This window comes from Ictidomys tridecemlineatus, chromosome 7 (assembly GCF_052094955.1).
Source record: "Ictidomys tridecemlineatus isolate mIctTri1 chromosome 7, mIctTri1.hap1, whole genome shotgun sequence".
Taxonomy (NCBI): Eukaryota; Metazoa; Chordata; class Mammalia; order Rodentia; family Sciuridae; genus Ictidomys; species Ictidomys tridecemlineatus.
Window position 1 is genome coordinate 137,208,618 of NC_135483.1, and position 12,390 is coordinate 137,221,007.

Below are 12,390 nucleotides of genomic sequence, written 5' to 3' on the forward strand. Positions count from 1 at the left end.
CATTATACCTAATATCTAGTAAAAACATCCCCAATCTAAATCCACATCAAATGCATTTCTCCTTGAGATAAGATCTCAGAGTAAAGAAACAGAAAGATTTTCATAATTAAGCTAGACTAGAGTCTCCATGACAAACCTCTTCAATGTATTTTTGTGGGTCCTGCTGGGCTTCAACCAAAAATCTTTACTCCTGTTTCATTAAGCCTGGTTGAGTAAGGACTTCTCCAAGAGATTTCTAAAAATGTTTTTCCTTTTGCCTTTCTCTTTCTTTTGTTTTGAAATTTCTGATACGCAGATATTTAAAACAGAATCTTCCTGATTTCTCTTTGGGTTTCTGGATTCAGCCTGATTTGTGACGTTTTCATAGTCAGTAGACCTTGAACCTGGCCACAAATCAGAATCACAGGATCAACCCTCTGAAAAGCATTGTAGCTGGGACATCACCCCTAACTAGTAAATTAGCATCTGTGGCTTTGTGATTGAATCCAGGCACTGAATATTTTAAATCTTTCACTTTCTCTGGCGTTGAGCAGGGCTATGAATCATTTGTTCTCATGCCACCTATCTGAGGTGACACTGTAAAAAAATTGTTGCTTTAACCGAAGCCCTAGCGAACATCTTCCTCCATTCAATGAAAAACCAAAGGAAACTAAATTTAAAAATAAAGTTTATTTCACTTTTCATGTAGAAAATCAAGATTATAATGTAAAATTGACAAAAAGTCATTAAACAAGTACTTATTATCTCAGAGCCTCAAAAAAAAGAAATTCCAAAACCACTGATCAAAAGAAGGTCAATAAGAGGATAACAGATGGAAAGTTTGAGATAAGAAGATATATAAGTAGGAAACACTACCCACAAAAGGCACTCTGCTACAGGCTTCAAAAGATAGAAGCTTCCAGAAAGCAGGTGCTCTTCTCTTACTGTATATTTTCCACAATGGCTAACCCAATTCCAGAGACATCAGATACAGTTTACATATTTTATCAATTACTTAACTATATTATCATGAATAATACTGTAATTATTAAACTTTAGTCTCTGAAGTTTTCTTCTATCCAAATAGAATAAGATGATAAATAAATGAGAATGAAATATGTACTTATTACAAATCATTAATTACTAGTGGGTGACTAATAGTTTTGCAAGACTATTTCTAAAATATTGCTCTAGGAACACATGACCAATTTTTCAAAGTACCTAGCTATGAATCTTAAGATTAATGGTGTAACCCTGAAAATGTATTGTTTATATTTGAAATTCTCCTGGACATACCTAGAATGGCCTCCAAATATACTCCAGGATGAGCAGCATCTTCCCAAGATCCCTCTGACAAAGATCCTACTTTGGCTTTCTCAATCTTCACCAACTAATATTGTAATACTTTGTACCCCAGCACTTCCCAGAGATCAAACAGCATCTCACAAATTATGCATGCCTAAAATATCCCCCATTTATTGTAGCATTTTACTGTCAAAACATAGCACTACTAAGGCTACCTTTTCTGCACTTTACCTCAATTACATAATATCTTCTGATCGTTATTCCCATTTCTGACCTCCTCAGAAATACAACATGCCTGTTCATATACTTGCTTCTTGTTTTTACTTCTGTGCATGGATGTTCATGTCACCAACAATCATGTATGCAAGGGGAGCACACATATGCATAAAATACTAGCCCAGACTTCTACCAGCTTATGGTCAAAGCACAACTAGACTGCAATTTAAATGACAACCATTATTGAAAAGCTTATCAAAATATAATTACTCTGGCATTTAAATGTGTCATTTTGCACAGATAAGCATTTCGTTCTCAAAGATGCTTAAAGATATACATTGATCTAGTTACTGATAGCAACTATGAAAATCCAAAATCTGAAGATGCTTCAACCAAGCAATCCCAATTCTAAGTATCTATACTGTACTTGCAGATGTGCTGACCCAAGTGCATTCACAAAAAAAGTGAAGGGAATGACATCTGTACAACAATCAAAATGACTGCCAAGAAAGAAAGAGTTAAATAAACCATTTCCATCCATCTAAAGTAACACTATGCCACAATTAAAAATAAAGAGGTAGTTACAATATTTAATATGAATAGATTTCCAAGAAAATAAGGCATATGCAAAAACACTATAGTTTTATCATTCCATTCATGGTTTTTTAGATGATATGGAAGATTTAAGTACATATTTATATAGAAATGAACAAAAAAAGTCTCTCAAGAAACACTGCCAACTGATAACTTCTGTGGAAGGAAGTGTCAGCCACAGGGGCAAGAGGGTAGCAAAATAACAGCAGTCTTTAGTTTTTATTAATTCCAGTTCTCCTATGCCCTTTTCAAATCTGCTCTCTGTTCCTTCTCAATCAGGCCTGCCCTGACCAACTCAACAAAAATCACAGCCTCCTCCCACACTCTACCTCCACATATTCTTTTTTTTTAACATACTGCTCTTATCCTACTGTAATAATAATTTACGAATTAATGATTTATTTTTATTACTATTAAAAGATTTACTATAATAATAATAATTTATTATTAACTCCTATTAAGCTTCACAGGGACAGTGATTTTGCTCTGTTTCTCTCACTGATATGTTCCCAACATTTCCTAAAACACAGCAGGCACATATTTAATATGTGTGTCAAATATTATATATAATATATACACACATACATAGGTACATTAAGTATTAATAAATTTAACTTTTTAATTCCCTATATAATAGATAAATAAAATACTTTATGCTCTCCATAATTATAGGAAGCAGTTGGGGGTGGCTAACACATCAGAGGACTATTTTAGTTAAAAGCTGAAAGCAACTGGTAATACAGCTCAGGATACTGAAATGACAGCACTATCAAGAGTTTAGAATACTGGCCCAAGAAACCGGGTCAGGTCATTCCTAAAATGTAGTGGTAGTGTTTACATGAAACATGTATGCTTCCACAAAATTGAGAAATCTATTCATATGCTTCCTTAAATTTGTACCAATCTGTGACAGAAACGTTCCACTAGGAAATCAAATGAGTCTAGATGCTATGCATTGCCTACAACTTTCAAATCCCCATCAAGATCAACAGTGATGCTTAAGAATCAACTCACAGTTTGCCCTACATTATTCCCTTTCTTACCTGTGCATAAAATATTCTTTCCAAAAACATCCTGCCATTAGCCAAATAAGTTATCAGCAATTTCAATGAGAACATAGTAAGATATTCCCTTAACCAATTCTCATGAGAAAAAGACCAACACCCATTACTCTATATTAGCAAGGCAAGATCAATGAATATCACTCAGTGGAGATGTCCTGTAATAAACCAATAATGAATGCTTTTGGGGTCAATGACACTACCTAAAGCATCTCACTATATTCTACTTCTAAGAAGAACTCGTCCTTTTAATTAGAGATACTCTTAGCAACAGATGAAAAAACTTGTACTCTGTGCTTTGCTCCAGATTAAATGGGAAAGTGGGCAATGAGAGGACAGAGTACATGAGACCTACTTAAGATCATTCTAAAACTCCAGCACAACATCTAAACTCTAGCACAACATTCTAAAAGGGTAGCCAACATGCCCTGCTCTGATGCTTATCACCATTTCTCCTAGCACAGGGGAAAAATGTCCTTGACCAAAGCTTATATTTTACATGTGAAATGGAAAAATAATTCATGTGATTATCATGTCTCCATGATCCTGTTCTCTCAATAGGACCTGAAGGAGCGCTATCACTGAGAGGCAGGTACACTGAAAACACCCAGGAAAGACCTACAGTGGCCAGGATGATGATGGGAGAACAAAGGGAGAGGAGCTTGCAGTTCTGTCAATCACTCTTAAAATGCCCAGCTGTCTATTGCCACTTAAAACCCCATGGTGAGATTTGCTCCTCCCAAATAAAAGGAAATACCTACCAATCTTAAAAAGTTGGGATGGACATACTTTGTAGCCCAACACTTTCTGTTTTCATAATGAGAATTTAATAAGGTCTATATTAATTACTAAGTCTAAAATATTTGGAGCTATTTAAATATGATCAAATTTCCTCTAAGAGAATTACTGAGCTATAGTCATGACTAGACATTAAGGATTAGGATAATTAATCAGATGGAGGAATTAAATGAAAAATGATCCCTTAATCAAAAGATGAGCAGTTCTTAAAAATGAAGTCATTAAATGAGTGCACCTTGCTTACCTAGTTACTTCAGAGATTTAAAAATCAAGACAAATAGTGTTTCTAACCATTTAGTATCTGTATTACTGTAAATTGAAGATTCAGAAGAAATTTTGCCTGTATGCTCACCTATGTTTTCTAAATGTCAGTAACACTAAGAGTTAAAAGTAATTATTATTACCCAGCTGATGCCAAGGCCTCCACTGAGTACCTTATGAACATGATTTAATCAATCCTCAACAGCAACCTTACAAGTACTCTGATTGTTCCTTGTTCTAAAGGCAAGGGAAATTGAGGCTCAGAGTAAAGTAATTTGCTGCAATCTGTGCAGGCCAGAAGAAACTCAAGACAGAATTGGGGCCTACAACATTGATGTACCTTCCCTTTTTTTCCCTACTCTGTGAGATTTTCAGTCTATCTCCTAAATGGATTAGACTGATACCACAGGGCAGAATGAAGTGATGGAAAAGTACATACTGACATAGATAGACAGACAGACTGACAGAACTGCTGCTCACCTCTGGATTTTCTTCTTTTACTCTTCGTGACTGTAAAACAAATATGTACTCATTAATATGTGCACACACACACACACACATACACACACACACACACATTCTTCAGAAATATAATGCATGCAGATTTGCCACTGGTCACTGGTGTCATTTACCTTTTCCTGAGAAGCGGCTGCTTTCCCCTCTTCACTTTTCTCATCCATCTCGTCGTCACTCCACTCCCAGTCCCCGTCTTCGGTTTTGTGGAGGTGACCGCTTGATCCTGGAACTCGTCTTACCTGAATCAAAACAAGCCCACACCACACTTCACTAGTTGAATCTGCAGGGCTCGCTGGTGCTGCTGTATGAGCTACACGGAACACACACACCACCTTGAAGATGCCCCCATGGCTATCAGTCCAGCGATAGCTAGAAATCAACACCCAAAGAGACCACACAGCCTCCAGACTCCCACACTCATTCTCCTTCCAAAAATATTGTGTTCTTGAAACGCAACTATTTTGGAAGAACACCACACACATAAGCCATTACACACTGAGATCATTGTTCACTTTTAACTCAGTTAACCATTTTATCAGTTACTACATATACAAGGCCATGTGATAGGCTTCAGAATTGCCTAAGGAAACACACACAAGCAATGGACCACTGACGAAGCAAAGGCAGGGAAACCCAGAAGCCCAATGAAGCACACCAGACTAGAGGTCCCAGCTAGCTAAAACCTACGACCACAGAACAAATACCCTTCTGTGGCTGCCTGGCTCTTTCTAGAACCTGACATCATGCCCATGTTTCCAGGATTCTGCTCAACCTATTTAAGCAAACAAACAGTAACAAGCTAATCCTAACACACTTTGTGTAGTAAACTAGAGACTCATATGAGATTGTACCCATGCAGCATGATCATCCACAGCCTTGCTAGTGTTTAGGTTATAATCAGGCTGGCTTCCTCAATTATTTCAACTTTTTTTTTTTTGAACTAGGATAGAAATGTAACCCATGGGGCATGCCTTCCAGATGTCTGTGGTAAAGTAACATTTTTAAAAGGACAGGATGACTGAGAATGAGCCTTAACCAAAGTAATTTGCCTTAAAAAGTATAGTAAAACAAAAAAGAAATCCTAAATCTTAAGGTTCATGAGTCTACTTCTATTCTAGAACTAAAATAAAGGATAAGAATTGAAAGTGGGGGAAAAAATGTACTGAGTCCTAATTAAACAGAACACGGTAGCAGATGAAGATGATGTGATGTAACAGCTCATGGCCCAGTGAATCAGAGGATCTTGGAGTACAAATGACCTTTCTGACTTCCAATTCAACCCCTTCATTTTACAGACAAGGAGATGAAGGCCCAGAAAGTGCCCTGAGATGACAATGCTATGAAGACAAAATCTAGGGAGAAACGAAGCTTCAGACTACCAATCTCCTTATGCCACTGAATGACTATCAGAAAGAAGGGATTAAAAATGTCCTGTGAAGACTCTGAAAGAGTATGATATGAAGAAAGGCCATTTCCCATAATAGAAATTATTTAATTATATCACAGGCACATCATTAAACTCAAAGGAAGCACCAAAGAACTTAAATCAAGTATTTATTCATCTCAGGTCAATGTGAAGCCACAAGCAGTACATGCTCACAGTTAAGTTAAATTGGAGGGCATTGCCATATAATCTGCAAAAGTAATCCTCATCACTTGGTCTAGAAGATCTGAGCTCCAATAGAGAAAGTTAAAAGGCAAGTAAAAAGTTATTAGTAATTGCATATAGTTATGATTATTTTAAAAGTTTTTTTCTCCAATCCAAAAAAAAATTCTTAATGAATTCACCTTTGAAACACTTAGGACTTAGTTAAAACCCCTTGAGTGCTTGATGTAAGATATTTGTTCCACTTAGATTTTGAGTTCCTGTAAAATCCTGTTCTAATGATACTGATCTTAATGGTGCTTATGGATGATGGCAAAGTACTATAGGAAAAAAAAAATGCTGAGATACACTTCAGGATTTTCAGAAGAGATTGCTCATTTTAAAGCTACAAAGAAATTGCTAAGGGAAAAGAAAACAATTTTCTGTTGACATATACAATAAAATGAATTATTTTCTTGGCAACACTGATCATGGCAAGGGCCATGTGTTAAAGACTACACTGAAAAGAAAAAATTTAAAGCTTTATCTGTTATAAAACAAACTATTATCCAATAAGTGAGAAAACTATGTGTCAGGAACAGAATAAAACTCTACCTTACAAAAATAATGAGAATTAGTATTCTTCGAGAGATTATACCAAGGAAAGCTCTTCCTGGAAACAGTCCAGCTGTGTACCCCAGCTCACCCTCCGATCTCTGGGTCTATATTTACAAGATCAGTTCCATTTCCACAAGCAGATCAAACTACAAACAATAAAATGGCCTCTTCCATTTCTATTTTATCTCAGAACCCTGGTTGTCTCTTGCAGTTTTATTTGCTAGAAAAGAGAAAGATAAAACAAAAAAAGTCTAGGATTACAGTCCTACACATTCAAAAAATGATGGGACCAAGCCTTTACGTGACAAATATTAGTTAAACAAGTTAAGTATAAATATTGACTAAATTAAGACAAAGAACATTCAAAAATCTAGGTAGGGAAAAATATAGATATAACAGTGGCGAGAACAAGAGGCCAAGTTTGTCTTTGAGAATGTCCCCCTGGCCTACTCCTAGGAATAAACTTGCAGCAAAATTTGAAACCCAGGTTTCACGGTGTATTTATATGACAATGACTTCTAGTGAAAGAACAGAAATCAATTTTACAAAGTTACATCCTTGTAGGGAGTTTGTAGAGATGAAGAACAACTTTTACCTTTCAGAAGCAAGGCAGCTAAGCCTCATTTAGTTTAGCAAATGATCTTCTTATTTAGGAACTGGAGAAGAGTTTAAAAAATTAAAAACTCCAAAAACAGGTGTGATACTTTTTATTCTCACCCTATCTCCTCGATGACGACAAGGGAGATTATTTACCTTAGAATTCTATTTGCATCATTCCTATTCAATTAAATGATTTGCTCATTTAGTAAAACCAAAAGGTAGTAGAATGATTTATTCTCTATTTTTGGTCAAGAGTTTAAAAAAAAAAAAACTTCAGTGCTTCTATGAGAAACAAGCTCAAATTAAGTAGCACCTAGAGGAATTCATAATTCCACAAATTCCTCAAGTCACAGTCAACAATAATGAGGTTAGAAAACGTTTTGCATGCAACACTGTTTATTCCCATACCTGAAATAAAATACAATTAAACAGTTATATTTACACCAAACCTGAAAAGGAGAGCAATATTCACATTCTCTATACAACATTTTAATGAAAATTCATTAAAGAAAAGAACCAAAGTTATGATTCTGACAAAGGAAGAAGATGGGCTCAGCTGGACAGACAGAGGAGACGTGTGGCTCACTGGTCAGTTCTGGTGGCCACCAGGCCAGATGTCCAAGGCAGGGCTGGGAGGCAGCAGCCAGGGGAAGAACAGGGCAGCAAGGTAGAAAGAAAAGTTGCCAGAGTGCTCCGCCTAATCATTCTAGTGTCCCTCTGAGCAGGAGCTTTCTATAAGTAAGAGGTGGTACAGGATCTCAGGTACAGGATCTCAGGGAGGCTGCTTGGCCTCTGACACCAGAACAGGGAGGAAGAATATGGGGGAAAATATAAGAAAGCCAAAAGATGAACTTTCTAGGAAGGGCATTCGATGTGAGGAATGGAAGTGTGTGACTCCAACATACTATGATAAAATGTGACCCAAAGAAATACTGACCACAGTTTAGTAGAATGGTTCTCAATCTGGCATGCCCATCCCCTTCTGCACCACCTGCCAGCTTCTTCCACTGCCACATTAACTTCACCCTGGACATGGGACTTCATATGAATGATTTCCTCCTTACTGGAAATCCTATGGTTGGGTTGGCCTCTCCTCTACCTGATGAAGCTACAGTGTTCCCAACCACCAACTAAACCTGGGTCATCCAGGGAGCTCACCCTCTGTCTGCCCATCGAGGACACACAGGACAGAACAGAAGGCAGAAGTCAATGACATTTGTAGTCTCAGGAATTCCATTAACTAGAAGTATATAAAATGTTTCTAATTAATTTCTGTTTATAATGTACTTGAGGCACTGCCAAGCAAACAAAGAGCCTTCTATGTGATCGAATATTAACAAATATAATGAGACTTCAATAAGGTTTCAGCAATAAATATTTTACTGTCTCTGCAGCTCATAGTCTGGCATCGCCCCCTCTGAGCACCACCTCTCTCAGCAGTACCTCCATTCTGCACCTGATGCCTGGCCTCACTGTCCCCTCCAGCCTAGGTCCTCTCCTGCCTGCCCGCTTTACTCCCCATCATGCAAGACTTGTAGCCCACAGCTGACGCTCCATGCTGTACTTCCTGGTACCCCATCCCTGGCCCCTGGCCATATGGTCCCTCAATTCAACCCATTCCTGAGAAGCCAGCCCTGGGATTATCCTGGACATACATTCATCATCTCTTGCAAACACAACTGACCCTATTCTCTGACCTTTAGCTCTCAATCCTGTGTTCATGACATTGTTCCTTCTACCTCTCTTATCCTTCTCTGCCTCCTGCTATTCTTTGTACTCTGTCTTTACCAGAAACATGGCTGTTCCTCCCCTGCATACAACTTGAGATGTCCTTGGAAACTTCATCTCCTCATCTTGTTTTTCATGTGCTCGGCTGGATATGAACATCTCAGCCATTTCTCAAGACTGAATTTGTTACCTCCAACCCATTTGTTAATCCTCCACCCCCTGCTTCCTTCAGACTTTTTCCAGTGTTGTCTGAGTTAACAGCTCCCCATGCCCCCCAGACTGCCACCCACATCCCCATCATGGTGGCAAAAAGCACAATCATATAAAGATCCTACCACGAGGCTTAAACATAATAAACACTCAAGACCTCAAGGGTGATATTGTTATTAATACATGTTGGTCTTTCCTCACACTCAGATCTATCCGACATTACATTTTGCAAATTGACCTCCTCAACTGCTACTGTACATCAGGTCCCTTCAACAGTGATCTCTGGCCTCTCCTAATAAAACAAACTACTGACCAGTCTCTGAGTATCAAATCGCTTCCCTCTTTTATCCTTTGTTTTGCCACAAGGAGCACACGAGCACTTTCTTAGTGTTCATTATCCCAGACAGGCTGTGTCCAGAGTCTCTAACATTCAAGTCTCTCATACTCTACCCCCAAAACTTATTTCCCACCACTTCCCTTTAGACATCCTACCATCCAGCTATGTACAAATTGCCACACGGTCCCCAACTCTACCATTTTACATGTAGATTACATGCATACCTTGGCCTGATCTGCCTTTCTGTGGGATCTATTTATTAATTTTTTGCCAATCCAAGGGACTTTAGTGGAGCTCCCACTTGCAATTTTGCCTGTACTTTATGCCATTCTGCTTAGCAATGCCTTTGATGGATGAACTATCAACCGTATACCTCCTCAGGGCAGAAAGCCTGCCTTAGCCATTTTTCAAAATCACTTTTTTATTCATTCAGTCAACAACGTTTTATTGAACACCTACCGTTGTAACAAGGTCTAGATCAAAGATGAAGAAAAATCAAAGCCTCTACCTGGAGTAATTCATAGTTCAGAGAGATGGACAATATTTAAGATAATCATTTCAATAAAGAGTGGGTGCTATAACAAAAATATAAATCTTGTAAGACCATAGAAGAGAGGATGACTGTCAAGGGATAGTATTAGAGAGTATCTGTGTTAAGGCATTAATAAGAGAGCTGGGCATGAAGAGCAAGAGAAGTTATTTTATCAAGAAAAAGTGAAAACTTAATGAGTCCTACTGTGTCTTGTAACATGGATGGATCACAAGGTAGTGGGTTCTAGGGGTTAGTTCAAGGAAATGGTAAAAAAATAAGCTGTTTAAAGAACTATAACAAATCCAAAGGCCTTCAAGAGCTAATCAGAAAATGCAGAAAGCCAGCCAGCTGAAGACATGGGTGACCAGGTGAGAACCTCTCTCCCACTAAGGGTGCATCCAGGTAGATTGACAGCTGCCTCAGGCAGGTAGACTCAGCATTGCCAGATCTGATTTTTCTGAAACAGATAATTTGGATTTTTACGTGACTTCTCTTGATTTTTAAAAATGTTAATAAAAATGTTAAGTTTTTTTTTTAAATTCCTCTGCACACCCTAAAGAATAATATCCCATTAACTCTGGAGGCTGAGGCAGGAGGATAATGAATTCAAACTGAGCCTCAGCAACTGACGTCCTAAGCAGCTCAATGAGATTCTGTCTCTAATAAAATATTGAAAAGGGGCTGATGATGTGACTTGGTGGTTAAGCGCCCCGGGTTCAATCCCTGGTACCAAAAAAAAATAAATAAAGAAAGAAAGAATAATGCATCAACAGGACAGGTTTGGCCTTCGAGTTCACACCTCTGTTGTACACTCCACCAGAAGGTTTGGAATTCAGACAATGGGAAAATGAAGAAAGCATTCAAGCATGTATGGGAAGTAAGGGAAAGGTTGAATTTGGAATTATTTTTTTGGGGGGGTAACAGGAAAATAACTACTGAGCCACATTCCCAGTTTTATATATATATATATATATATATATATACATATATATATATATATATATATATATATTTATTTAGAGACAGGGTCTCACTGAGTTGCCTAGGGCCTCACTAAGTTGCTGAGACTGGCTTTGAACTCATGATCCTCCTGCCTCAGTCTCCAGAACCACTGGGATTACAGGTGTGCTCCACCATGCCTGGCTGAATTTGAGATTTCTGAAAGTAGAGCAGAAAATGTACTGGAACTTTAGGGTGACAACAGTAGGAAGAAATCAGTATATTAATTGTCCCAGTCACTGTCGACACCTACCTAATCACCCCAAACTGAGCTATTCAAAGCAACAGCAATCATAGACACCCCATGGCAGTCAGATGTGCTTCCATGGTGTCTGACAGCAAGCACTGAAAGACCCCAAGTCAGGACAAGTCCTTTCCAAATTCTTGACACACAAACAGTGCAAGATAATAAAATGACTGCTGTTGATTTAAGAAAGTTGTCAGTGAGGGCTTAAAGTGAAAAAGATGTTGCTGGAAGCTGGAGGACAGGGGGACCTTGTTTTGCAGTGACACTGACATCTATGGTAAAGAGGGAAACAGAAATGTACCTAATGGATTCAATGATCTAGCTAAAGAGATTTCTAGGCAGAACACTTAAAGTGACACCTAGATTATACTCCCTGCCTATGATAAAATGTGAGCAGAGAGAGATGAGCTAAGGAACAAACTATAAAATATAAAATTGCTTCTCACTCCCAGTCTCTCCAAACATTAAACAATTCTCAAACCAAGAAACAGCTTCAGAGCAAACACCAAATCAGGGTGAAATGGTATGACCCATTATTGAGACTTCAGAAAGATCTAAGGTATTGCCTCATAGACACTTTGAAACATACCTGAGGTCTAACAAGGATCCTAAAAACTTGCCTTGCAGAGGCCCTGCATTAAATAAAAGGTCTTCTAAGGCTCATAAAGGTGTTTTTCCAATTCCACCTCATAGGAGCCCCTGGTAGACAAAGCACCTTTCATGTGAATCTTGTCTAATGGAATGAACCCAATAAAACCCACAGAAAACCTACAAAGTCATTTAGATATGTGTACTATGAAATGT

General features: G+C 38.1%; 1 protein-coding gene across 4 annotated transcripts in view; it reads right to left on the bottom strand.

Annotated features, from left to right (window-relative positions):
- Window positions 1-12,390, bottom strand: part of Stk39 (serine/threonine kinase 39) — a 268,613-nt gene that overhangs the window by 104,352 nt on the left and 151,871 nt on the right. For all 4 annotated transcript variants that reach the window (XM_078017532.1, XM_078017531.1, XM_005315694.4 and 1 more), the window contains exons 11-12: window positions 4,847-4,969; window positions 4,695-4,724 (exon numbers count right to left, since the gene is read on the bottom strand). In XM_078017532.1, the coding sequence (XP_077873658.1) occupies window positions 4,695-4,724; window positions 4,847-4,969 (153 nt within the window). The remainder of the gene's footprint in view (window positions 1-4,694; window positions 4,725-4,846; window positions 4,970-12,390) is intronic.